This window comes from Psammomys obesus, unplaced genomic scaffold (assembly GCF_907164565.1).
Source record: "Psammomys obesus unplaced genomic scaffold, mPsaObe1.curated_primary_1811, whole genome shotgun sequence".
Lineage (NCBI taxonomy): Eukaryota > Metazoa > Chordata > Mammalia > Rodentia > Muridae > Psammomys > Psammomys obesus.
The window spans coordinates 4,521,391-4,549,312 of NW_026585626.1; the positions used below are offsets into that span (position 1 = coordinate 4,521,391).

General features: G+C 42.4%; 1 protein-coding gene across 1 annotated transcript in view; it reads right to left on the bottom strand.

The window, feature by feature from the left end:
* Positions 1–10,791: 10,791 nt before the first annotated feature.
* Positions 10,792–27,922, bottom strand: part of Cdc5l (cell division cycle 5 like) — a 37,617-nt gene continuing 20,486 nt past the window's right edge. Inside the window, exons 12-16 of the mRNA XM_055612491.1 lie at positions 26,980–27,060; positions 26,148–26,390; positions 22,986–23,183; positions 11,818–12,030; positions 10,792–11,218 (exon numbers count right to left, since the gene is read on the bottom strand). Coding sequence (XP_055468466.1) covers positions 11,114–11,218; positions 11,818–12,030; positions 22,986–23,183; positions 26,148–26,390; positions 26,980–27,060 — 840 coding nt within the window. The 3' untranslated portion in view covers positions 10,792–11,113. The remainder of the gene's footprint in view (positions 11,219–11,817; positions 12,031–22,985; positions 23,184–26,147; positions 26,391–26,979; positions 27,061–27,922) is intronic.

Sequence of the window (27,922 nt, forward strand, 5' to 3'; positions counted from 1 at the left end):
CGCCTGTCATCCAGCACTGGCTGAGTGAAGCGAGCCTGCTCTGTGAGCTCCAGGCCAGTGAGACACCCCGTCTCAAGAAACAAGATGGACAGTTCCTGAGGAATGACCACTGAGGCTGTCCTCTGAGCTCAACACACATACAGACACGCTTCTAAACATACCTGCACACCCCGCAGGGGGAAACTAAGTGTGGTGCTGAGTATTCATTGCTGCCTGGGAGCTCAACACACACACACACACACACACACCCAGTACTCACCAGCTCCCTGGCAGTCAATGGAGGCAGCGGGCAGAGGCTGCTCCTGTCTAACTCAGAGCATCACAGTGCAGAAAAGCACAGGTGCCCACTTGTGCTGAGGAGGCTTTCCCAAACAGTGAGGAGCCCTCTGGGCACGGGCAGAGTGTTGTAGTAAATAAATTAAAAAAAAAAAGTGTTGGTCTATATAAAGTTTATTATTAGCCCTAAGATTATCATGGTATTATTTAACCCACTATCACAAATGATAAGACACAGACACCTGTTAGATTTTTATATTTGCCTTATTACCTTGGGTCGAGCAGGTTATTTCCCTACTCATGTCTCAATAACCTCACTATCCATCACCCATTCAATGCCATCCACCTTAACCTTTCCTCTCTGAACTTCCAGCCATAATCCCATGGTATTTGCCTTTTCATGCCACTCTTCCAGTCCTTCGTCCTAGCCCACATGGTTCTTTCTCCACCTAACCCATCATGGCATCCTCCTTCCTCCTTTCTTCCCGTCGGTCTGTTTCCCGTGATGCTCTTGAACCCAAAGCCCAGGAACTTTAGCCATGCCTCCCCTATTGTGCCCTGCCCAGGTAGAGGCTGTTTAATCAACCGGTCAGATATAATGACTTAGGCAGGTTTATACAAGATAGATTTACACAAGGATAGCTTTAACCAGATCTTGAGAGGGCTGGCATCAGAACCCCCAACAGCAGAGCAATGCTGAACCAGGAATAAAACATCTCATTCTAGTAGCCTGTATCACAACCCGGTATAAAGTATTGAAAGCTTGGTCCCCCGATAACAATGCTTTTTTGGGGAAGGTCCTAGAAACCTTGGGAAACAGGGCCTAGCTTGATGAAATGTATAACGGGGGCATGTCCTTGAGAACTTGGTATTCTCCTGGTCCCCCCCCCACTCCCTCTTTCCCATACATGTTCCCAAAGCCTCTGTGATGTTCTGCCTCACTGCGGGCCGAGAGCAAGAGGACTAAAACAACTAGGGACTAAAATTTCAGAAACTGTGAGCTGAAGCAAATCCCTTCTCGTTTTAATTCTGTCAGCACAATAGGAAAGCGGCTACAAATGACTTCTCAGAGTAGCACAACCTAGGAGAGCTTTCCGTGATGGTGGAGGGGTCAGCTAAAGTAACTGTGAAACTGAACTTCGATTCTACTTGAATTTAGAGGCCCCTCTAAGCAGCGTGTCGTCAGTGCATGCCCTGACACATTTCCCAAAGAGCCAGCAGCTTCTTGGACCTGTCTTTCCCACTGGGTCTCTTCGCCTCTTTGTCAAAGCACAATAGCGGGTTTACTGTGGGCACGGCTCGTCCCCTGCTTTCATTCCTCTTCCACTAACTTATCTAGAGTTTTCCAAGGCCAAATATTATTTCTAATAACAGAACTTTCTCATTCCAGGTATAATTACCAGCCTCTCTAGGGAGAAGGTCTTACGGGCCAACAAATGGCCTATCCAAAGGTTTCAGAAATGACTTTTTAAAAACGCTTTGGAGTGGATGACGCAGGGAAATTAAATAAGTATCAGGTTGGCTTGAGCACGTTATCGCATCTGCCCATGAGCGGCAGGGCATGTTTGCAGAAGGCTTTTTTTCACTGGTTCCAAAGAAGGGACAAATTGTTAATAGGAGTGATGGAAGAAAGGGCAGAGCAGGAGCAGGAAGGCCACCTCGGGGAAGAGAATATTAATCAAGACTTTACAAGAGTGAGGGGCAACTAGAACAGACACAAACTACTTTTTTTTTTTTTTTTAACATGCGCTGCCTCCTAGGTGAGGCCCAGCAGCATTTCCCAAATTTTAATATGCATATCACACATGCGCACTCAAAATGCAGGTTCGAGAGCTGGAGGGAAGGCTCTGTGCTTAAGAACACTTGCTGTTCTTGCTGAGGGCTGGAGTTTGGTCCCAAGCACCCATATAACAGGCTTCTCACAACCTCCTGTGACTCCAGGGAATCTCACACACTCTTCTGACATCCAAGGACACCTGCAAGCATATGGACACTGTGGGGGAGCTGGAGCCACTAGTCTCAGCTGGGTTGGAAGCCTAAGTCCACAGACAGAAGCCAATGAGAACAGCCACACAGGGCAAGAGTGACTTCTGCGCTGAGCCTCAGGTCCCCCTTGGCATGTTTGCCTCTCTTGAAATGAGCATTCAGAAACCTGTCTCCTTCAAGGTCATCCAGAACCCACCTACACTTAACAGGACAGAAACCCATTAGGACTTCTGTCTTATTCAGTGTTCTAGATTTGTCCATTATCATCATGGCGGGAAGCATGGCAGCATGCAAGCAGACGTGGTGCTGGAAAAGGAGCTGTTCTTCATCTAGATCCACAGGCAGCAGGGAGAGAGAGCCACTGGGCCTGGCCTGGGCATCAAGGCCACACCTCTGTCAACAAGGCCAGACCTCCTAATCCTTTCATATGGTGCCACGCCCTGGTGACCAATATCCAAATCTGTGAAGGCAATTCTAACTTTTTTTTTTTTTTTTTTTTTTTTTTTTTTTCAGTTTTTCAAGACTGGGTTTCCCTGCATATAGCCTTGGCTGTCCTAGAACTCACACCCGCCTCTGCCTCCTGAGTGCTGGGATTAGAGGCATGCACCACTCCCACCCCCAAACCACAACTTCCGAGTACAAGAAGCACAGGCATCCCTCACCCCAATTTACAATCTTCTGTTTCCCATGCTGTAGAGATAGCAAGATGGCAAGCAAGCTCGATGCTGCCTGTCCTTAACTCTCCCCATATTCACCCCATCTCAAACAGTAAGGTTCAGTGATTGAGGACACCCCCCTTCAATCTCTGACCTCCACTTCCACACACATGTTCACACATGGAGGAGGGCTGACTCACTGGATGCAGGAGGCTCAGGCGGCACTCTCTTTCCCTGGCACAGCAGATGGACCTAAATGGAATGAGGAGAATGGGAACACCAAAACGCTTCTCATCAAGAGGACCGGCAGCCACCGATTGCTTGGGCAGAGACTGCTCCCTCCATCCAGCGAGTTTAACTTAAGTCAGCAATTCTCAAAAATGTAGATCTCAAGAACCTTTCATAGTAACCTTTAAAAGGTGACTATGATTCAGCCACCTGTATTTCTGGAGTCATATCTATCGTTATTTACTGTAGCAGAAGTAAACAAGAAAGTAAAAATACTTAGCTATAAATTCATTTTTAAAGATTTTTTAATTCTGTACATCTGTGTGTGTGTAGAGACCAGAGATGCTAGATTCCCTGGAGCCGAAGTTACAGTAAGCAGTTGTGAATCCCCAAACATAGGTTCTGGTAACCCAACTTGGGTCCTCTGCAAGAGCAGTATACACTCTTCACCACTAAGCCATCCCTCCAGACCCTAACTTTTTTTGTTTGTTTGTTAAGAAAAACAATAAACAGCAGGACAGAGTGAGATGCTGCTGATCTTTCCGAGGACACACGGCATCCTCTGTGAGAGTGCCCCACTCTGCTGCAATGAATGGCAGCAGCATAAACATGGATAAAGAGCGAGTGAAGAGAGCCACAGCCACAGGGTGACACTGTCAGTGCCACACGCCATGCAGAGGAGGAGACCAGAACGAAAAGCATGACTGGGGGCCAGAAGAAAAAAAAAAAAAAAGCTCAGCAACAGAAGCAGATTCAGAAATGACAGCGCAACAGCTCACGAAGACACAAGAGGACACAGGGCATCTCACGCTCACAGTGTACACACTCAAAAGGTGCAAAGGAAAGCAAATGAGTGGCGACGGATGGGCAGAGCCACTGAGAACTCACTGGAGATCCCCCTGGAGAAAATGAACAATACTGGAGAAAAGGGAGGTCCAACAGAGAACCTGAAAAACTACAAAGCAGCCACGTGGTGGGGCACATCTGTAATCCCAGCACCTGGGAAGCAGAGGCAGAGGAGTGCGGCAAGTTCAAGGCCTGGTCCCAATAGTGAGCCCTAGGACAACTAGAACTACATAGAAAGACTCTGTCTCCAAAAAACCAACCAAAACAAAACAAAAAGCATCCTACATGGAATGTACACAGAATGAAGAAAAGAAAATTAGTGGTTTGTTTTGTGTTTTTTTTTTTTAAGAACAAACCTTAGTGATCTATTTGCCTGTAGGATACATGCTTAAGCCAACTTCAACTTAAAAGAAAAAAAAAAAAAAAAAAAAAACAACTTTGAAGCTTCAAGATACCTGACAAACAAACCCTGGCAGAACTAAGCATATGTAAATACATTATAGTCAGCCTCTCAGCAACTTAACAGAGTAAATGGACAGGAAAAGCCAACTGGCAGGAAGCTCAAAATCTGCCCATCAATGTTACTTCAACTTTATTCTATTTAGAGAACACTGAAACCTACAAAATAGACATTATTTCCAAGTGGACAGGGTTACCAAGGCAGATCATATACCAATAAATTAAAAGTGTTTCTCATGTAAAGGCATTGAAGTATTGAGGAGTATGAGACAGAACTGTCATGAGTTAGAGGCAAGCCTGGGCTACATAAAAATTGTGGTTCATCCTGGAGATCCTTTTTCAAATTAAAAAAAAAAAAAAAATTAAAATAAAAAGCAGGAGGCTGGAAAGAAGGTTCAGTGGTTAAAAAGAACTTCCTGCTCTTCCAAGGACCCAGGTTCAATTCCCATCGCCTGCACAGCAGCTCAAACAATGTGTAACTTTCAGTTCCAGGGGATCCAATACTTGTGCTTCCATACGGAACGCACACATGACATGCACTCAGGCAAAACACCCATACCTAAAATTTCATAACTTGTTGTTTTTTTGTTTTTTTTTTTTTCAAGACAGGGCTCCTCTGCATAGACTTAGCTGTTCTGGAACTCACTCTGTAGACCAGGCTGGCCTCAAACTCACAGACACCTGCCTGCCTCTGCCTCCCAAGCACTGGGATTAAAGGTGTGGTATTTTCTTTCTCAAGCTTAGTTTCCGCTATAAGTATATAGCTGTAAGTAACAAAAGCTATGACTCCAGAAACATAAGTGGTTGAGTCTTTACCTTTTAGAAGTTACTCTGTGAATCTGAGGGCAGCATGGTCTACAAAGCAAGTCCAGGACAGCCAGGGCTACACAGAGAAACCTTGTCTTTGAAAAAAATAAAAAGCGAGGGCACCTGTTGGCTACTCTGGGGTCCTGTGGCCTACAGGTGGCCACCCGGGATATGGCTACCCTCTGCCTCCCTTCCCTACACAGACACTAAGGACATGCAGGTCTTGGCCTGTGGTGGTTTATACCATTTATGTCACCTTGTTTATATTTTAGAGCTCATGTCATGTTGTTATGCTGCAGCTACTTTCCAAGAGGCTTTGGTTGCTGCTTTTATACAGAGTGAATATATATATATATATACATACAAACACACGTTTTACAGATTTTAAAAAATGAACTTTGCATCCTCCCTGCCCCCAAGTACTAGGTTCAAAGCTAGGGGCCCACTGAACTATCCTCAACCCTGCCTGCACTCCCTTCCTTGGCTTTACCTGACTGTTGGTATACAATCTAAAAATAGTAATAATAACCATGGAAGGATACAGATAATACAAGCATCCTAACAAGTGGTCCTAACTCAGGAGACCAGGAAGACATGGCACATTTAAATCCAAACCCAAAGACAAAATACTAAGAGAATACTAAACTGCTTCAGGTAACTGCCATGCTCTTAAAGCTTCCAACCTGGCTTCGAAAACAATGGCAACAGACAAGGGTCTCAGTTACTTCTGTTGCTGTGACAGAACACTCTGATGAAAACCGCTTAAAAAAGGGCTGGCTTGGACTCTCAGTCTAGGCTTCAATCCACTGTGACAGGATCACAGCAGCAGGAGCTGGCAGCAGCCGGGCCTACTGCAGCCAGTCAGGCAGCAGAGGCAAATGATCACCAGCCTTTCCTCCTTATACTAACTCAGGGATCCCAGTCCAGGGATTGGAGCCGCAGTGGGGCCTCTGCACCCCAACTAACCTAATCAAGATAATCCCCCAGAGGCCCATCTTCCAGTGACTGCACATCTCATTAAAAGGACCATCATCACTGGGTACAGCGACATAGTCACAATCAACTACTGGAGCTGCAACTCAGAAGCACTCCTGCTTTGCCAAAGATATCTCAGTTCCATGGAGCTGCACCAGGTACATGAGGCTGGGGAAATTCCAAAGAATAAATTTATGCCTTACAGTTTTCTGAAGGCCTCAAGTCCACGGCGGCCTCCAGCACACACAGACCTGGCTGGCCATCTCATAGCAGGCAATCGAAGGTCCAGAGAGCACAAGCACAGAAGGAGGGCAAACCCACTCTTACCCTGAACCCACTCCCTTGGTAACAACACGAATTTGTGCATGAAGACATAACACTGTTGCAACAGGAATTTCATCAGCAAACCATAACCTTGGGAAGTGCACTCACAGCACAGCACCAAGGCTATCTCTTCAACACAGTGGAATTCTCCGAGGGGAAGACCTTCACTAATTCCAGCACCTTCTCTCATACTCTACCAGATCACTGTTCACCTACAGCTTTTCTCTACCACTGAAGGCACATGCCTTCCAGAGTTCTGCAGGTCTTCCAGTAGGCATCAAATACCATCAGCACCCCAGCAGGCTCCTCCATCTGCCCACCCTCTCCAGAGACATGTGAGTGTCAGTGTGTGGGGGAGGAGGGAAGAGGCTCCTCCAAGTCTGTCCCTCCTGGGTACTCTCCCACTCTGCATCTGCTACTGCTGCAATCCTCAGACATGGCTTTCCCCTTCTCAGAAGTTAACTCCCTATGAGTAATCCTCCACACTGACTGGTCCTCCTTCAAATTCCCACCGTGGTTTCTTTGTCCTCAGTGGGTCCTAAACCTATGAATAAAGCCATAATTATTTTCAAAGTTTAAAAGGGGATGAATTGCTTCCTAAATCACAAGAAAATTAAAGCCAGGAAATTACAGTCCATTTAAGGAACAGACAAGCTGATGAGAAGGCACAAATGATCAGGGAGAACTAGTTAATTAACAGAAAGTAAATGGATCAGACACTAGTAAAATGCACAGGTTCTCAAGCGGGCTGACACTAAAACAGAAGATAACCCTGTTTAAGACCTTGTCATTTGAGCAAGGTGTGTAAGTGGCCCATCTCCATCTACACCTTTATACAATGTAAAACGTACAAGTAACAAAATAGCAGAATATTCTTAAAGCTACCTCGGAGAAATATTTAAATATTCTTAATTGTTAAACCAAATTTTGAAACATAATGATAAGCTACTTAGAAAACAAGGCTACTGCACACACAGAAATGACCACAATGTTCATTATTCAGAGAAAACCCAAAGCCTGAACACTGCATGTCATACAAACAAAATGAACCCCTTATTCTGAAGGCTAAGAGGAAAAACTCAGGAAACAAAGTAACATGAAATGAGAAATGTATTTTAAGCAAAGCCACAATAAACCAGAACACCAGTTTTCTGAAGGAAAAAGCCCATCCCTATGCCAGGCTAATCAGGTAAGCTGCAGAGGAGAGAAAAGCTCTTCCAAGGAGTGACACTGACTCAAGAGAGGTTTCCCTACTAGCAACTGTTTAAATTTCCACATGATAAAAACTTTTCTCAGGGGGCTGGAGAGACGGCCCAAAGGTTAAGAGCACTGGCTGTTCTTCCAAAGGTCCTAAGTTCCACACAGTAGCTCATAACCATCTATAATGAGATCTGGTATCCTCTTCTGGCTTGCTGACACTCCCTCTGTAGACCAGGCTGCCCTCAGATGACAGAGATCCGCCTGCCTCTGCCTCTCAAGTACAGGGATTAAAGGCGTGGGCCACCACCTCCTCCATAAATTTCTTTAAATTACATTTAGTAAATAATAAACGTAACATTTTAAACGTCAGTCGTCAAGAAAGGACTTCTACACAGGGCTCTGACCTCGGTCCCACACTCATTCCTTCTACCTCTCCTTGAACAAATCACTGCCCGGCTTTAGCTGCTGTATGCACAAGTACACACAGCCATCCTGTACTCGGCTCAACTACCAAACGCCCAAAGATGTCAGTTGTAAAACAGCCCCATGACCTGTCCTTATGAACAAATGCAAACCTCCCAAATAACAGAGGTGAGGCAGACCACCAACAGGACAATCGCACTTTGGGAAATTCCTATCCCAGGAAGGTGCAGTCACATGCCATATGCCTGCCATCCGGAAACTGTGGGGGTTTTTGTCCTGATAGGTGCTAACCTGGCACGACTTTAATATTCTGGAGAGACTCTGTGCAGGCTCTGCACATTTCTGTCCCAGAGATACTAGATTTCCAAGTCTCTACCACTTGGTGAGACCTGCTGAGGAGTCTTGCCAGGATACTGAAGAAGGATGACGGTGAGCCTACTGACCAATGAAAGTGTTTCGGCCATGACAAAGGCATTACCGCATACAATGCAAAGCCTGCTGGTGTTGAAACAAGTCTTTGTGATTCTTTTAAGTTGTGAGTAGGTGCATTTGTCCAAATTTTAAGGACAGTGAGTCTTTATTAATTGAATGACTGTTTAGCCCATATAATGTCTGCATAAAATACAAACTATAAGTCTTTCTGTTTTAAATGAATGTAACTGGTTCCTAGAGTAGCGAGATGGTTTCCAGTTAGATAATCTATTAAAGTCAATACTGCACTAGGTGAGAAAACGGCAAGGGCATCTTAAGAGAGACTCGGGAGCTCCCTCCTGACAGAACTCCACAACATTCTTCCTCATTCAACCTTCTACACAACTCAGAGACGCCACCTTTCTAGTGTCTGTCAGAAAGCCAACTTAAACATAAAACACAGTAGTCATCCCCATTAAAAACAGAACAAGACTATCAGCCATTATCATTTAATATAGTACTAGAATTTGAGTCAACAAAACATGCAACAAAATTTGAAACTATCATCACTATTCAAAAATGGTATCAAGTATTTCCTTAAAACCCCACTGAGGACTTAGCAGAAATGGTATGAGAACTACATGATTAGATACTAGAAAAATACATACTTATGTTCTATTCCTGCAGAGGCTAACTATCAAGTCCCGTGTGGATCCGTGTGTATGCAATCGTGACCCAGACAGCTTCCTGGCACTGTCTGGATTACCGCACCAAGCCGCTAAGGTAATTAGCATCCTAACCTCCACCCAGGTAAGACAATTCACAACAGGGCCACAGTAATGGAATCTAAACCCACAGCTGACCTGTCAACACTCTGCTTTAGAGTATTCTCGTGTCTCCTAACATTTAAAATAAAGCCCAATTCCCTCGCATATGGGTCCATATGGTCAGGCCCTGTGCTACGCCATTCCTGACACTCAAACCACACTGACCACTTTTCAAGCTCCCCTCCCCCCAATAGAGCATAGAGCTGGCAATCCACCCTCGAGGGATGGGCCCTACCTAGATCTCACAAGGCCCTGGCTTTCTAAAATGGCAACCAAGTATTACCTCACGTTACACCTCTTCAAAGTGATCTCTTTAATCACACTCTTGTAGCATCCCGTTAATTTTCTCACAGAATCTAAAATTCATGATGCTTCTTTCACTGTGTACGCTTAGTATCTCCTAACTAACACCAGCAGCAAGAGCTCTGCTGTAACTAGCCTTCATCTCCAACGCACACCATGCATTTGTATTTCCACCATCTGTCACATGTGTGTGGCAACTCACACCTGTAATTCCAGCACTCAGGAGAGGCACGAGGCTCATTTCACATCCTAAGGCAGTCAGGTCTACACAGGAAATTCTAGACCAGCCTGGGATGCAGAGCAAGACCTTGCAAAAACCAGAAGTGTCTGTCATTCTCAAGAGACTGACTGTTAAGCTCAAGAAGTAGAGCCTATCGTATCCACTGTGCTAGCTCCAAGATTCCGGCACAGGATATTTGCTCAGCCTGGTGAATGAGTCCTTTAGTCCCTTTAGTCCCTTCCTTCAGTCCCCATGGTTAGGGAAGCATTCCTGCTAAGCCCACCACGCCGTTGGTCAACACTGTTGCTGTTATTAACGCTTCAGCCTCCCAAGCTCTGGGGTCATGAGCCTGTGGCACCACACTCTGCTCCTAAGTCACCTTTTAAGAGTTATTATAAAGCTAGGTCTCCCTATTATCTACCTATCCTCCAGTTCCAAGCTTAAAGTTACTTAAGCTTATTAAGTAACTTACTAAGCTTATTGAGTAACACATTAAGCTAAATGTAAAGCTTGATGGCCTTATTAAAATTAATCTTTTAAATGTTTTTTAAAAATTCATGTAAAAAAATTACAAGTTAAAAAAAAAGTATTTTTGAGTTATAATCCACAAATGTTCATGTCAGTAGCCAGCAGAGAAGAAACCTGCCCTAATCAGATACCAGGAGGAGTAACGTTAGGATTTAACAAGTCCGTCCTTCATGCCAGTGTAGAGAAGTGACCATCAAGGACTCCCACTGAGTCAGTCACTCTCCTTCCCCAGAAGTGCTCACTAAGTGTGGCACACAGAAAGAACAGCTGGAGGCTTGTGGGCACTTTTAAGTGTCTAATTTCTTTGAACAAAAGGCTACACTTTCAACTTTTCACATGTTCTTTTTATTCAAGGGTTTGCTCACAGGCAGTATTTAAAGTCAGGCTTTTAAATTAAAGGCCTAAACTACGAAATTTTGCAAATATGACCCTGGCAAAGAATGAGCATCTGGATAATGTAAACCCTTCTTATCCTGGAGTCCAAGTCTGTAACATAGAACGCGCAAGATCGGTATCACTGAAAACAAACAATTGAGAGACCACGGGTGCTGGGTAAATTTGTCAATGAAGAGAAACACCAGTTTCAGCCTTGCAGAGTGTGAAACCAGCAACTAGTTCTTCTGTAGCAGAGCCTCAATTGTGCTTCAGAACTTTGCCTGGAAAGTCTCTTTCTCCATCAGTAAATCTGCGTATCTCTGCTGAAGCTCTTTCTCTCGTTCCTGTTGTCGCTGAACATCTTCTTTTAGACACTTGAACAGAAAAACATTCCAGTTACTGCAAACCTAAGTCCACTTATGGCAGTGTACCTTACTAACAGCTGCTTAATTTACAGTTCTCCGGAAGGGTACACTTCATAGAGAAACAATTTGCTACAAAACTACTGCAACAGCCACCCTGTTAACAACATGCCACTGCAGCCTCCTCAACACCCCAACACACTGCAACAAGCCCTGGCTGCCCTGAAAGCGGGCAGGGGTGAGAGTGCACACTAGAGGTAAATCTAAACCCAATTTGGCCAAAGACCCCAGCACCTTCAGTCACAAAACTAAAAGACGCTACTTTAGCTTCCCCAGAGCACATAAATGAAGCCACTAAGCTGCAGAAAACTAATCATGAAATTGACTTATTCTCCTGTGCAGCCTATCCTTTAATACAAAAGACGAGAAAAGCCTTCACAGCAGTAACCATTTGCTTGTTACCCATCCACACATAGGCAGGTTTACATCACAGAGTCAGAAGCCCACTGTTCACCAGTGCCAACTTCAGAGAGAACCTGCTAGGAGGAGGGAAGAAGGAAGGCCTGGCTTCCTAGTCTCCTTCTGAGCAATGAGGCAGCACATGCTATTACCTCTAGCCTGCGGGGAATAGCAGAGTCTTCATGTTTCTTGAGTTCTTCAAAAGTGCGTAGCTCCAAGTGAGCCTGCTCAATTTGGTCCCATAAGTCATTCAACTGTTTCATGAGCCCCATAGCACGAGACTGGTAACCACCAAGCAAAATTTTCATCTTCTTTTCCATCTTTGCAGCTCTCTTGGCTTCTGTTGTCATATGACCCCTGTTTATCTGGGGGTTGGGGAAGGAATGGAGGATCACATCAACATACATGATAAAGGCAGATTATTAAAAGGAGTAAGTACCAAACGGACAGCACAGCAGGCTCCTCTCAACCTTGCTGATACAATATCTAACATAAAACTGGCCTCAACAATTACCTTTTGCCAAAATATTCCATAACTTTACCCACAATTCAACCCCAAAGCAGGCTTGAGTTTCAGAGCATGAGAAAACTGTTGTATCCCTTACGCAAATGATTTCTGTGATCACTCATCCACAGTCACTCTAGACTGCCACCTAGCCATCTTCTTCTATACCCAAAACCCACTTCAGTACCACGTATCTGTCTCCCTTTTACACCAAACAATATTCCACATGTACAAAAGGCCCACTGGAAATGTGGTATTTTACACCCACTCGCCTCCAGCTTACTTTATTGGAAATCAAAGTCAAGTAAGATACTAGGAGCAGGGACGGGATGGAAAGTGGAGGAAATAACTTCATGTATGTGCCTTGGATCATGAGATGAAGCTAAAAATTACCTTAAATAAAGCTCCTTTAAATCCATCATTCTTTCAACATTTATAAAAGTTAAGTTTTTATGCTTCTGCACTTGACTTAAACCCATGTAAACTGCTGTTGTTCCTGATTTTTATCTCATGGGTAATAAATCAAGCAAGTTCACAGCACAGTAATACATCTGCCAAAAGAACCAACAACTACTAGTGGGGCAGGCAGCTCCAACAGTCGGCAAAAACCATTAGGACCACTCGGCATGCCATCCAGGTGTCCTGACGGAGCAGATTATCCAACCTCTGTGCTCCATTTCTCTACCAGTCGTACAATGGTAGCCACGGCAGACAGTTAACTGAGAAACTGAAAGTGAATAATGTATACTAAAACCCTCAGGCACCTAGAACCTGGCACTGAATAAGCAATCAGCAACTGTGAGCTGATTACAAGGATCGGTTTATAGATACAAAGAGTCCTATCTAATCACTAAAAGAGTGAGGAAAAGATTTGAAAATCTTCAAATTCCAACTTAAAAATGTGGACCACTTGGAAAAAAGCAGAGAACAGTTTGTGCTTTCTTTTAGGTGGGCAGTGTGCCTTCTGCAAACCACCATATCAAATGACACACACTGGACTTCTGTTCTACAATAGAGTGTTATCAGAACATGGAGTGTTTTGATTCTTTGACTTGATGAGAAGATTTTCTAACCATGAAGTTCAAATGAGGTGAAGGATCCCTGAGTAAGCCAGCCATTTTCTTCCCAGCATACACCCAAGTGAAGACACGCTATGGCAAGATATACACAGCATGTTCATAGCAACACTCCACTGTTCATGAGGAAACAAAACGAGCTATTGCCTACACAATGGAGCAGTACCCAGCCATAAAAAGCAGGGAAGTACTAACACATTCTACAGCGGGGGAACTTGCAGAGCACAATGCTTAGTGAAAGCAGCCAATCACAAATGCCAGCACACTACATGACTTCATGAAAAGGGACCACTGCTGCCTACAGCTACACAAGCTGAGAAGAGGGAGTGACTGCTATGGGCATACAGGGTTTCCTCCTGGGGTGAAGAATGTCTTAAAGTATAGTAGCATCTGCACAGCTGTGAATACAGGAGGAACAGCCATCTGTTTACCCTCAAGAAGCTGTCTGAGCTGAGTGATTCAAAAATTCAATAGTGTCCAAACAATGGGAAGATTACTTCCAAGTGAGAAGCAATCCTCAACATCAATTCTTCTGGATATAAGCACAATTCTGCCCTATCCTTGAGATCAAAAGCAGAATTTCCTGATCTAGGTTCTAGAAAGAGTATATGGAGAAAGACAGATGACTGTTCTTATAGGGCTGTAGAAATAGCTCAGTAAAGGACCCAGCACCCAAATCAGGTAGCTCACAACATCCTCTGAGTCCCAACTCTGGGGGACCCAATGCTTCTGGCCCCTGTGGGCACCTGCATTCAAGTGTGTGCACACACATAATTAAAAATAAATAAAAATACTTGTTATTTTGCAAAGTAAAATATTTTATTTGGTTTCATAATGCAGTCTAGGAGAGAAGACAGTATTTTACATTTACTCTCTTCCATATCAAATATTCTTGAAGTGTGTGTTTTGAAACTAGTGGCTTCGACCATAACTAAACTTATGATTATTAGTGAAGCTTTTCAAAATGACCAGCCCCAGATTCTGATTCAATGGTATCAGACCACTGTCTCCCAAGTCCCTGGAAAGTTCTAATGAGCAGCCAGGATGGAGAATGGATCCAGCTGGGATCAGCACAGAACTGGTATGGCTGTCTTCTCGGCTACACCCACTAGAACAGTCCTCCCACCACAGGAGCAGTGAATCCACAGAGCTACATCAAGGTCTATACTGTGTGTGGCTCAACACCATCTAACACCCATATTAGACTTCATTCACATGTGGGTTTCAATACACATCCAAAAGCACTTAAAAGCATAGAATTTCAAGTTAATATGGTGTGTCTTAAAAATTAGTTATACAACTTAACATTTTTGTTGGTTAAGATATCTCAATTAGCTTTACATTGACCACACTCCACAGATACTCAATTTCCAGCTTGGTTAACAGTTCATACCTAAGTGCAGAAACCATTTAATTAGTCACCATGGTACATTTAGCACCAAGTCCCCTGTGTCTGGAAATTACTTCACTCATACAGTTCAGCTGTTTATTATTCCCAAACCACCAGAGATTTTAAAACTTCAAAGTTGTTAGTTTCAGTTATTGCCAACAATTACATTTCCTCAAACTTTATAAAAATCTTCTGGCTCAGCTACAGGTTTAGATAAACTAAACTGAAACACAAGAAAAAATTTTCACTAACTATATGGGTGTGGGTGTGTGTAGTCATCAGACATTAAAAAATTAAAGGTAGTATTAACTTTTAGCTATTTGGACACCTGCTATCTATCAAGACAGAAAGGAAACTATCAGTAAGCGTTTATAAGATATAACCAACTGACTGCTAGGCACACTACAAAGAAGAGACAGCCTGTTAACTAGAAGATCTGAGGTGCCAGAAGGTAAAAAGGTGGTGCTTTAAAGGACAAAATCTGGAAAGAAATCAGATTGTTATCAAATTCATATTCCTAAGTCCTTTAGAAAGCAAACAAGCAGAGCATGAGGAGGAAAAGCAGGAAAGAGGGCAGAGAGAACAAACAGAACAAGCGCACGAACATGTGTGTATAAATGTCATACAGGAACAAGCACACTGCTGTGTGGAATAACACTAAAGCTGACTTCTCTAGATGCTAACTTAAGTCTTTTAATTAGGCATTAACAGCTGCTTGCCCTGCTGAAACTTATTTTGAAAACAATACTGGCTTAAGGAAATGATAAAGCCTCCTACATCTGATTTACCAAATGTTCTTCTAAAAACATGGGAGAGGCGGCCTTTCAAACTACTACATCTTAAAGATCATTTACCCTGATAAATTTGATAGCACACAGAAGCAGGTGGATCTTTGTGAATTTAAGGCCATACTGAGTGTTCCAGGCCAGCCAGTGCTACAAAGTGAGATACTATATTTACCCACACACACACAAAAAAAGGTGGGGGGGGGGGCACTTCGGCACATATACTTACCAACAATTTTCAAAAACTACCATTCAAGAGGGATAGAGAGATGGCTCAACAGTAAAAAGGCTCTTGCTGTTTCAGAGCACCTGAGTTTGGTTCCCAGCACCCACTTGGGGACTAATGTCCACCTGCATCTCTCTTCTGGCTTCTGTAAGCATCCACACATGCATGCACGCATGCGCACACGTGCACACACACTGACATAGACATAAGGCTAATCAATTATTTTTAAAGGATGAACATCTTCTATCCGAAAATAGGAAATACAAAATGTCCCAAAATCTAACATGTTCTGAGCACTGACATGTTACCCCAAGTGGAAAATTTATACTTAACCTCATTTGACAGGTCACAAAATTATTTAAAATGCTGTATTATAAAAGTTTAAAAAGTAAAATTACTTTCAGGCTATTTGCATGAGGAATATAAGAAACATAAAAGAATTTCCATCACAAAGCTTCTCACAATGTATACACAAAGACTCCACACTCCGCAACTCAAAACATTTGGAGTTTCAAACATCTGGACAAGGGGAGCTCAGCTAGGGTACAGCAGGGGCAAGCAGGAAAGCATTCTGCTTCTGCCTCCCTATTTAACCTTATGCCCATCTCCAGAACGATCAAGGGAAGCTCATTTTCTTTCACTACACTGGATTTGGAAGCGGGCTTTTCAACAGCTGTCGAGCCTCCTGTCACTATCAGAGAGAGGAATATAAATCTGAAGTCAGCCTGGGTAGCCCAGTGAGACCTGGCTGGAGATGTAGCTATGTGGTAGAGCATCTGCTTAGCATGCATAGGGCTCTAGGTTTATTCAGGCCTGAGTACCAACAACCCGAAGATGGGCCCTGACAGCAGGCTAGCCTCCAGTTAGCCTGCTTCCTCAGCATTCTCAACACCTAACTGGCCCGTACTGGAGCACAAGGCGAACAAACCAAATGTCCTCCTTGGGCTGAAATGCAAACATCCCTGAAGAAATTTGAACTGAGGAAGTGAGTAGCTTGATGCTACCAGCCAACTCCCTTTTTCTTGGGAGGTGGGGGTTGGGGCGGGAAGACTAGGCTGAAGAGATGGCTCAGCGGTTAAGAACACTGTCTGCTCTTCCACAGGTCCTGAGTTCAATCCCGAGCAACCACATGGTGGCTCAGCTCACAACCATATATATCGGGACCTGATGCCCTCTTCTGGTATGCAGGTATACATGCAAATAGAGCACTCATCTACATAATAAATAGAGATCTTAAAAAAAAAAAAAAACAAAAAACAAGAACAACCATTCCAGACACATAAGAAAAATATGAACTTGTATGTGCCCACATAACAAGAATTTTAATGTATGAATGAAGCTATTAAAATTTCTAATTCTTAGCCAGGAGGTGGTAGAGCACACCTTTAATCCCAGCAAAGTCAGAAGCAGGCAGATCTCTAAGATCCAGGACAGCCTGGTCAACAATGTAAGTTCCAGGACAGCCAGGATTACAGAGAAATACTGTCTCAAAAAAAAAAAAAAAACATGTACACATACACACACACACACACACACACACACAGAGTTTCTAATTCTTTTATTCTAAACAAGCTATAAAACTACAGGAAATACATACCTGAAATGGTTCACAGGATTAAAAGTTTACATTTCACAACCTTGTAAGCAGTAGCAAGCATAAACATAACTGGTGCTTACAGACTTTATAAATCTACACTTTTCCTGTAGAGTTGAAATGGGAGTACACATTCTTTTCTCTTAAATATCTATTTACACAATTATAGTAGTAGGTGGAAAACATGGTACAGGATCATTTCAATTCAGTTTTAAAACTTTTCTTTTTCTTTCTTCACACACTGAATTTACACATTGAAAGGTTGTGGCTGGAGAGATGTTACTGTTCTTGCAGAGGACCTGAGTTTGGTTCCCAGCACCTACAGGACAGCTCACATCTATCTGTACCTCCACCTCTTCTGACCTTCATGGGCTTCTTGTGCACTGGCACACAGATAATCAGGCATACAGACACTAGCACTCACAATAAAAGTAAATTAAATTAATGAATTAAACACACACACACAAACAGAAGGGCTAAAGAGCTGGCTCTTCTAGAAGAGCTGAAATCAATTCCCAGCATCCACATGGAGACTCACAACCATCTGTAACACAAGTTCCAGGAGATCCAACACCCTCTTCTAGCCTCCATGGCTACCAGGCAGATACACAGCACACTTACATACAACCAGGCAGGCAGGCATGTCTGCATGCACACACACCATAAAATTAAATAAATAAAAAAGTTTAAAAGTATATGTGTGCACACGTATGTACTATAGAAAAACGTCTGAGGTGACTGTCTAGAGAGCAGCTTCTGAATAGAAAGCCTCTTCTCTTCCATAGTTTTTCTATTTCTCTTACATTTTTTACAAAGCACAGGTATTATTTTTAGAAAAACGTCTAGAAATGTTATTTTTAAGTGCATAGAAGAGAAACTGTCTAAAGAAGACTGGCCAGGGACCAATGGAAAACTGATGGTCCCCAGGAGATGAATCAGGGGACCAGTAAGTGTTTCCTCGGGTCATTACAAAGGGAGCTGTATGGGACTTATAAAAGTGTAATTGTTACTTTCAAGCTCACTGAGTTTGTTAAGGTTACTAAGCTTAAGTAATTCCAAAATAAACACATTCTCCTTGGGTCTCCAGTACTGTCTGCAGTTTAAGTCCATTCCAGTGAGGTTCAGAAACATTCAGAGCATCCCTCACTGAAACTTGCTTAAGGGCCCAAAATATAACCTTATATAAAAAGAGGTTTAGGGACACCCAAAATAAACACACAGAAGACGGTTGCTCACTGCCCAATCCATCACACAGACAAATGATCCTGTCACAGGAAGGATGCAGTTCGATCGCCACAACACTCACAGACAAGTCAGGAGTGCCTCTCCTTTCTTTGCCGTACTCCTTACTAACATCAAGTTTGCCCGATGACCCTTCTCTCTACTGATGAGATGCAGGTTCAATTAATAAGACTTAGTAGGCATCAGATAGCACCCAGTAAAGGCAGATAACCAGCAAGGCAGCCAGTCACCTGGCAGAGTACCACCGAGCATGCTGCAACTGAAACTAGGAGGTGAAACATAAACAACCTGCGATGAATTCAACTCAGCACAGGAGGGCTGACCAACATGGCTGTGCTGCTCATCTCTGACCAGCTCCTATGAGTTCAGCCAGTGCCCTAGAGACATGACAGCAGCAGAATTTGGGAAAGAGAATTACAAAGGACTGAACAGCCCTCCTCTGTACCTCGTGCCACAGAGTCCAGCCACTCCAGCCTCAAGAGAGCAGCTACAGAGGTATTTCCAATACAGACTTCTCCATCCAGCAATGCCCTCCAACTTAATCCTTAGCTTAAGTTTTCACTCTGGAGTAAGAAGCGCATTTTTCCCTGTGTTAAAATAGCTGCCTTTATAATGAAAAGCACTGAAAAATGGGATCCACTGTACAGCCAATTCTGCTGAAATATAACCCTCAGGAAAGTCAGGGTCCTTGGCAGAGCTTTACAAATACACCGAGAAAGCCTTTAAATTGCTATCTGTGTTCCTTAGTAAGCCACATATTTCCAAGAAGTCAACATTACATAATATTTCTTGACTACATTGACTGCACCAGTAACATATGGGGCACAGTGTCCCCTCTGGGCCCAGTTTCCTTACCTCTAAGGAAAGCCTTTCCATTTTTATAGCTAAAATGACAAAACCCACTTTACAGCCAGCTTCCTCAACACAGCACTGTAGTTACCATTTCAAATACTATTAAAGTTAATAGCAGGGCCTAAATTCTGGCTTTTCATTTCACTTCTGCACCTACTGGAAATTGCTTCACTCAAACTAATTATGTCTTCAGATGATTTCCTATTTCCACTCAAAGTGGAAACAAATTAGAACACTTTAGATTCTTTTTGCACTTCCCAAATACAGAAATGACTCAATGCCTTGCATCATCCGAAAATGAGCTCCTCTGCTAGTGTTTTCCAGATAAGCGAAGCCCGAGTAAAAGTACCTGTCTGTCTTGTTCCCTGTTATGCCTAGAGCAGTGTCTATAACAGAGCATGTATCTGGTAATATTCACTGAATGTGTGAGTTAAATAAGGGGAAAACATTTTCTTTTTAACAATATGATGAAATTTTTTCTACAATGAATTACAGCCATCCCTCATTTTCTAAGATTCATGGCATGGAACAGAAACTGAGCTTCTCTGTTACTCTGGGGGAAATCACCAGAAATAGCAAAAGCCCTAACCTCCCACAGGGGCTTGTAATGGCTGCAGAAGTTATTCCAGGACTCAGAATTTTCTGCTGCATGTCAAAATGCTTTCTGCAGGCTGTGCTTACACACCTTCCCTGAGCTCTGACTGTTGTCCCTTTACAAAGGTCTGACAAGGTTCCAGTTAACTCTGCCTCCAAAGCAAAACAGGATCCCCAAATTCAGTTACAATTCAGAAATCTTTCCCACTTTCTTCTTATCTGTAACAGGCTAACAGGCTCTGCAACACATCAACACACTCAACCACGTTCTACATCAAATGAGGTAGTTCTATCAGTTGTCAGTATCTTTTTTTAATGACTTATTCATTTTTAGTTTATGTGCATTGGCGTTTAGCCTGCAAGTAAATCTGTGTAAGGGTGCCGGATCCTCTGGAACTGGAGTTACATACACAAGTGTGGGCTGCCATGTGGGTGCTGAAAATTGAACCAGGATCCTCTGAAAGAGCAGCCAGTGCTCTTAACTGCTGAGCCCCAGTTTTAAGTATCTTAAGAGCTTAAATAAAAGTGCTAAATTCCAAATATTAATCAGGAGTGATGGCTCAAAAACTACCCACAGTATATATTTCAGAGCACATTTTTAAGTACACTTAGGAAACACCAGGCATGACAACTCTGCATGTCATCCTAATAGGCTTGAGATGAGGCCACAATTTGGATTCACTATTCCAAAGTTCATGCAGCAGAAGACAAATGCTGGCAGCCATGGTACACTGTGCTTGCTCAGAAAGCCCACCGCCCTGAGCCTCCAGTGGAGGGTTAGCACTTAGTTTACACCATCTAACTGCAGTTCCTTCCCACAACAAACTATGAATGATGTTTATAATTTAGCAATCAACTAAGATGATGAAAGAACTATCATGCAATTGAAATAAAATATTTATGTATTTCAAACCAGTAAAACTGTGTCTTCAGAAGCCATGAGAAATCTAGATGGATACAAACTAGATGGAAGCTTTGTTTATTTGGATCTCTGAACTGCTTCTCTTCTTCCTGAAGATTTAATAAACTTTCTCTTGGAGTAAGAGGAGCTCACTAATTGAAGGATTTGATTGAGTATTACTTAAAATTAACTAGCTGGGTTAACAATAAGCCACGTTACCCAGGAGTCAAAAAGAAAAAAATTACTTCAGACTGTTTTATGAATATTCTTCCAAAATCACCAATCCTTCAACAAAAATAGTTCAACAGAAGATTTCAGTTCCTGGTATGAACCAAACAAAGAGAGCCACATGTTTTTAATGATTGCTTATAAACAACCCAAATAAATCTCCAACAGAACAGTAGAGGCTCTTTCTGGGCTTTTTCCTTCAGAATTCTCAGGACTGACTCAACAGAGAAGGAAGAGTTACTGTACATTACAGCACCACTCACTCTGTGACAATGATTTGCTGTCATGAAAGTTAGTGCCTCAACCGAGTAAATGAGATTCAGGGAAGTTTTCCTTTTTATTTTAAACAGCACAAAATATCCTTGCCATTTACAGCAGAATTTACACACCTCAAAATGAAAAGATTTTCAAACTAAGTGAGAGATTGAAGTATTTATATATGTTACAAGAAAGCATTCCAAACAGCCTACCAATCAATTATGAAGCTGGCCTTAGATCTGTAACTACCATTTATAAAAAAATGAAGCCTGTACAACACGAAGTATAACCTACAATTTAACCAATCATGTTCTGTCTCTAAGAACTTTAACTATGAATTAAAACAGAACAACAGTACCACCTGCTGGAAGTTATAAAACTACAACACTCAACACAGCCCAGGCACTGCAAGAATTACTTTAGAAAAACTAATTTCCTAACTCAACAGGCACACAGAAATGCCCATAGGTGTCTTATACATAAAGGTTAAATTAAGATATTCATATTAAAAGATACTGCTTTTTCCGTTCATTTCTCTGGCTCCAAACAGTTCCAACTACCCCAAGTAATTCTAGTATACAGACTGAGCCCTAGATTTAGACCTAAACAAGCAAACAAACAAACAAAAACCTACTCTTAAATCTACTTCTGTTTTTTTTTTTTTTTAAAAAAAAAAAAAAGCTAACAATCACATTAAAGAGGAAACTGAGGTCATTTTCTCCATCCAATGGCCTGAAGGACCGTTATTTCCTCCCCCATCCCATCTTGGTCTCAGAGACATCCCTAAAGACCACCATTAAGAATCCACAAAGCATGCTGGGTATGGTCACTGACAATTTTAATCCCAGCACTTGAAAGACAGAGGCAGGTAGTTTATGTCTGTAAGTTTAAGGCCGGCCTGATTTACACAGTAAGTTCCAGGGACAGCCAGAGTAATACAGTAAGACCCTGTCTCAAAGGCAGCCTGCTGGTCTGTGAACCACAGTTTACAGGCCACCAGCAAAATAGCTACAGATTCGGGAAGTCAAAATATTAACATTCTATTAAGAAACCACATGCCATGAGCTGCTGGTAGGAGGCATCAATGCTCCACAGACACAGGAAATCACAGAAGCCACTGTCAGCCTAACAGCTCCTCTCTAACTCGAAGTTCTGGACACCAGGGTGCACAAAAAGATAGTGAAGTTCTGTAAACATGCTGTCTGGGCTACAGACTGAAACCCCCACTGCTGAGATCCCACTGACTCGCCTTGTTTTGAGCGACCAGTGTCACCTTAGTAGCTCATTCTCCCTTGTATAAAAGGTTCTGACTGACAGCTCAGCAAAGTTTTCAAGAACTACAAAGCAGTCAGCTGTCCAGGCCTAGTTTACTGAAGTCACTAGAGGTATTACTTGGGTCACAATTTCAACTTAGGGACACTGGAATTAGAATTTTAAAAGGACACCAAGAGCAGTGGAGGTGTCACAGCACGGTCAACGTGCTTGCAGTGCAACTCTGGCAACCTGAATTTAAGGCAGATCCCATTTAGAAGGGAATGAGAGAACTGACTCCACAGAGCTTTCCTTTGACCTCCACGTGCACTGCAGCTTAAGCACCACATATACATTATGCACACATACACACAATAATACTACTAAATGTTAAACACATGAGTAAATGAATACCAACCTCAAGTCTTTTTTCAAGTGATTCAATTCTGTCCTTTTTGCTAGCAAGATTAGCCCTTGTGTAGCGGCTCTGACCAGGAAGATATAGGACTTGACTGTAGCATTCTTCCCACACCTGGTTGTAAGCTTCACTGGAGAGTTCTCCATGGCTCATTCCTTGTTTTACCACTTCCATCTCTTGTACCAGAACATCCTGGGCCTGTTTACAGTAATAAGTTAAGTTAAATCATACACTTTCTTCTACCACAAAGCTTAAGACTAGTTTATTACCCCCCTTCCTTAAACCAAAGGCAAGGTTTGGTTGGTTGGTTTCTAGAAAGCAATGGATGATACCTTATTTAACTGAATTAAGCATCTAAGTAGGGGATGAGGAGATGGCTCAGTGGGTAAGAGTACCTACTTTGAAAACTTGAAGGCCTGAGTTTGAATCCCCAATACTCATGTTTAAAAAATTTTTTAAAAGAAGAAAGGAAGAAGTACTGGAGAGATGGCTCAGAGATTAATGGATGTTCTTCCAGAGGGCCTGAATTCAGTTCCCAGCAACCACATGGTGACTCATAGCCATCTATAATGAGATCTGGTGCCCACAAGTATACATAATAAATAAATAAATCTTAAAAAAGAAAAAAAAGGAAGGAGAAGGAAGGAAGATGTGATCACACGTCTGTACCTTCAGCCAGCCAAAACTGCAAGTTCCTGATTCAGTGAAAGATGATATATCTCAAGGCTGAAAGTGATGAAGATACCCTATATCCTCTAGCATGTGCATGAGCACATAAACAACAAACACATATAATCACACACATACAGAGAAGGCTCTAAGATGCAATGTGATTTTTAAAAGTCAAGCATCCATGGTTCTTCAAGAGCACAAACATCCACTGTTACTCACTAAAAGGTAACATCACTATGGGCCAAAAACTGGGTTCAAAAGTACAATCTTTATTTCCTCCAAAAATTTCAACCATGACAGATGTGAAGCAGGTGGATCTCTGAGAGTTCAAAACCAGAGTAAGTTTGCACTACAGAGCAAGTTCCAGAGCCAAGGCTACATAGTAAGACCTTCTCTTAAAATTAAAAAAACACCTTATACATAGCCAATAAGGACTCATTTTAAAGCTGATGAAACTAGGGCTAAGAGAAACTAAACACCTTGATCAGGACCCTATCATCAGTAATCAGATGAGGCAGACTCTATGCCAAAGGCACAATGCTGGCTTAGGGGTGCTCCATCCAACCTTCTCTTTATGACTTCACAAGATGTAGGGGAACCCAGGCAACCTTCTCATTCTAAAGGAGCATCACTGGTATCACCAAAGAGTAAGACTGAGGGCTAGGTAGACAGTGGAACCTACACCAGCTTGAGTTCTCTACTAAACAGTTTAAGGTGGAGAATGAAAGAGAAGGAACTGGGCAGGCTCAGTTTGATCACAGCTTCCCTGTTTAAGCAGTTGCCCACAATGCCTAACTCCTCTGAGCCCAATTCTCAACTGTAAAATGGGCAAATACTCTGGGCTACAAGACAACTCAGTAGGCAGGGGCAATAATCAAACATAACAACCTGAATTCAACTAGCTTATTCTAACATGGTGGAAGAGGAGAAATAATTCACACCAAATTGTCCTCTGACCTGTACACATGAACCATGGCACATGCCCATTCATACACACACAGTTTTAAAAAGAAGGTAATGGAGTAAAAAAAAAAAAAAAAAAAAAAAAAAAGAAAAAGAAAAAAGAAAGGAAGAAAGGAAGGAAGGAAGGAAGGAAGGAAGGAAGGAAGGAAGGAAGGAAGGAAGGAAGGAAGAAAGAAAGAAAGAAAGAAAGAAAGAAAGAAAGAAAGAAAGAAAGAAAGAGAAGAAGAAAAAAAAAACCTGAATAAAAAATGCTTAACAAAGATTTTCAGGGGCTGGAGAGATGCCTCAATGGCTGGGCTCACTTTACTCCTTTTGTAGAGGAACTAGTTCCCAGCACACGCATGGTGGCTTATAACCATCTTCAACTCTACCTCTGAGATAGTCCATGCCCTCTTCTTGCCTCCACAGACACTGTGCACATGTGGCATACAGACAACATGCAGGCCAAAACACTCAGACCCTTAAAAAGTGAATCTTTAAAAAGTAAATAAATAAAAGAATCTGCTAAGCAAAAAGCTGCTTTAAACTCCTTTTGGCACAAAGATGGATATAAACAGAACACAGAACATTTAGTATTATTTATTTCAAATAATCCCATCAATCAATTCAAATTGCACATCTGAGAGGACCTTCTGACTGAATCACAAAGTGGCAGAGAGCACGAAAGAGCTCATGGAAGAACTAGCTCACTCAAGAACAACTAACCTTCATGAGGATGAAGCCCTCACCACTAATGACCTCTTGAGGCCCTACATCTTAATTGCTATTGCAATGACAGTTAACTTCAACAGGAGCCCTTCAGGAGATCATCAAACCATGGGAGCGCCCAACTAGAAACTGTTTATTTATATTATTATAAAATAGAAATCCATGCCTTTTATATTAGTCTAAAAATCACTTAAGTACTAAAGGCATTTGAATGCAGACTTTAGCACAGGAAAACAGCAATCAAAGAAATAGTCAGCCATGCCAAGAACACCCATGAACCAAAACTACCTTGCCACCAAAGCCTCTGTAACTAATAACATAGAGGATGTATAACACACATCCTGGAGGCTAAGAAAATGGCTCAGTCAGTAAAGTGCTTCCTGTGAAAGAACAAGGTCCCAAGTTTGGAATTCCAGCACCCACATAAAACCTGGGGGCAGGGGTGTACCCCTGTAACCCTAACATGGGATGGGGGAGTGGCACAGAAAGATTCCTGCGGCTTGCTTCCAACCAATCTAGCAAAAATGGCTAAGATCAAGTTTGCCAAGAGCAACCCTGTCTCAAAAAATAAGACAGAGAGCAACAGAGGAAGACACCTGACATCATCCTCAGGCCTCTGCACATGCACACGGCTCAAGCACCCACCCACACCCCACACATCCCCCTACACACACACACACACACACACACACACACCACATGCAAGTTACAATGATGTAACTTACATGACGATGTGGCCATGTAAGTCCTGACTCTGTGACACACAGCATCGAACACGTGCTTAAATGTCACAATGGTGATGCTCCTGCTTAGCCCTACCTTTTTCAGTTCTTCTTTGGAGAACTTCTCGTAAGGGCTATGCTCAAGATAGGTAATATGCTCTGCATTGTTGGTAGCAAATCCAACATTTTTTCCTTTTTTATTTCCAGATGGCTCATAGGGGTGATGTAGAAGGTCATAATGAAGCATCGTGATCATTTCTTTTTTGATCAGTTCTTCGCTTTTCTGTAAATCTGTTAGAGGTGGTTCTACATTTAAAGGTCTTAAAATAGTTTCATTTACCTAAAATTTTAAGACAAGTAAAATGATCAGACATATCTGCAACATATTGTGCCTGCTTTTACAGCATGAACTAAGTAGCAGTTCCACATTCTCAAGAGCAATTTCTGCCTCCTTTCCTAAATCCTCCCACTTCTAAATCCATAATGGTATTAGTGCAGTATTTTCTTTTTTTAATTTTAATTTTAATTTATTCATTTTACATCCTGGTCATAGGCCCCTCCTTATCTCCTTCTAGTACTACCCTCCCTCCCTGTTTCCCCTATCTACCCACCCCAGCATATCAAGTCACATAAGGTCTGAGCACATCCTCTTCCACTGTGGCCTGGCAAGATAGCCCTGCCAGGGGAAAGTGACCGAAAAGCACATAACAGAGTTCATGTAAGGATCAAGCCCCATTCCCCTTACTAGGGAACCTATAAGAGGATGGAGCTTAGTGCAGTATATTTAAGAATGGATTTGAGAGCTACTTTCCTATATACCAGAAAGCAGATGAAATTTCTGTTATAGCCTTTATGAGTGATTTTTCTAAAGCATATTATAATAGCATGTAAAGAAACAAACTTCCTCAATCAAAAATTTCATCACTTACTTCAGACGGTCTTGGTAGATCCTTCTGAACAGCTTTGTGCATTCGTTTCATTTCCTTTACACGCTCAGCATCTCGTATGGCCTAAAAAGGGAATTTACATTCATTACTGTAACTACACAGCAGCTGACATTTCTGTTCAACTATATTCAAAAGCTCAAGCTACAGAAATCTACATAAGGATGTAGAAAGGTAATGTCGAGGCCCCAGGAATCGCTCTCATTACAAGAAAGACACTTAAGAACACCAAGTATACTGGAGTAATCTCCAGGCTTACCTGGCTCTGCCCACCAGATAACCAGCTTTCTTGTCTAAATGGCAATTATAAACACAGAAGAGATTCCCACAACACGACTCTGCTTTCACCCAGAGCTAAAGCCAGCCAATGTTCCTTAACCCTTCAGTTACAATGATAAGACAACACTGAAATTAATATTCATGCCATTTCTGAGAAAGTCTGAACTTTCTAAGAACTGTGACTGGAAGCAGGTGCAAGAACAAAACAACAAAAACACAAAACCTATCTTCCCCACATTCATAAGATGATTTCCAGGCTAAGTAACAGCAGCCACATCAGCTACAGCCCATGGGCACTGAGGCATCTGGTATTATAGCCAGTGATGAGAGGAAATCAAAAAATAAATAATCACAGATAAAGCAATGTAGAACTTGGTGGATGACATCTGATTCGACGACCCTTAAGTATCCTTTGTGAAAGTGCCACCTGACTGCCAGCATACCCTGCATAATGCCATATGGACCCCAAAGAGTCTAATAAGGCACAAATATTTATATGCTAGGCTTCTAAAAGTACACCACTAAAAAGCAAGGTTGGGCTACCTCTAAAAGCACTTTGTTTTGTAATGAACGTAGCCTTCAAAGGAATGCCAATTAAGTCTGGTTAACCATCCTATCAATTCACAGCAACATCTCAGTGTTTCCCTCA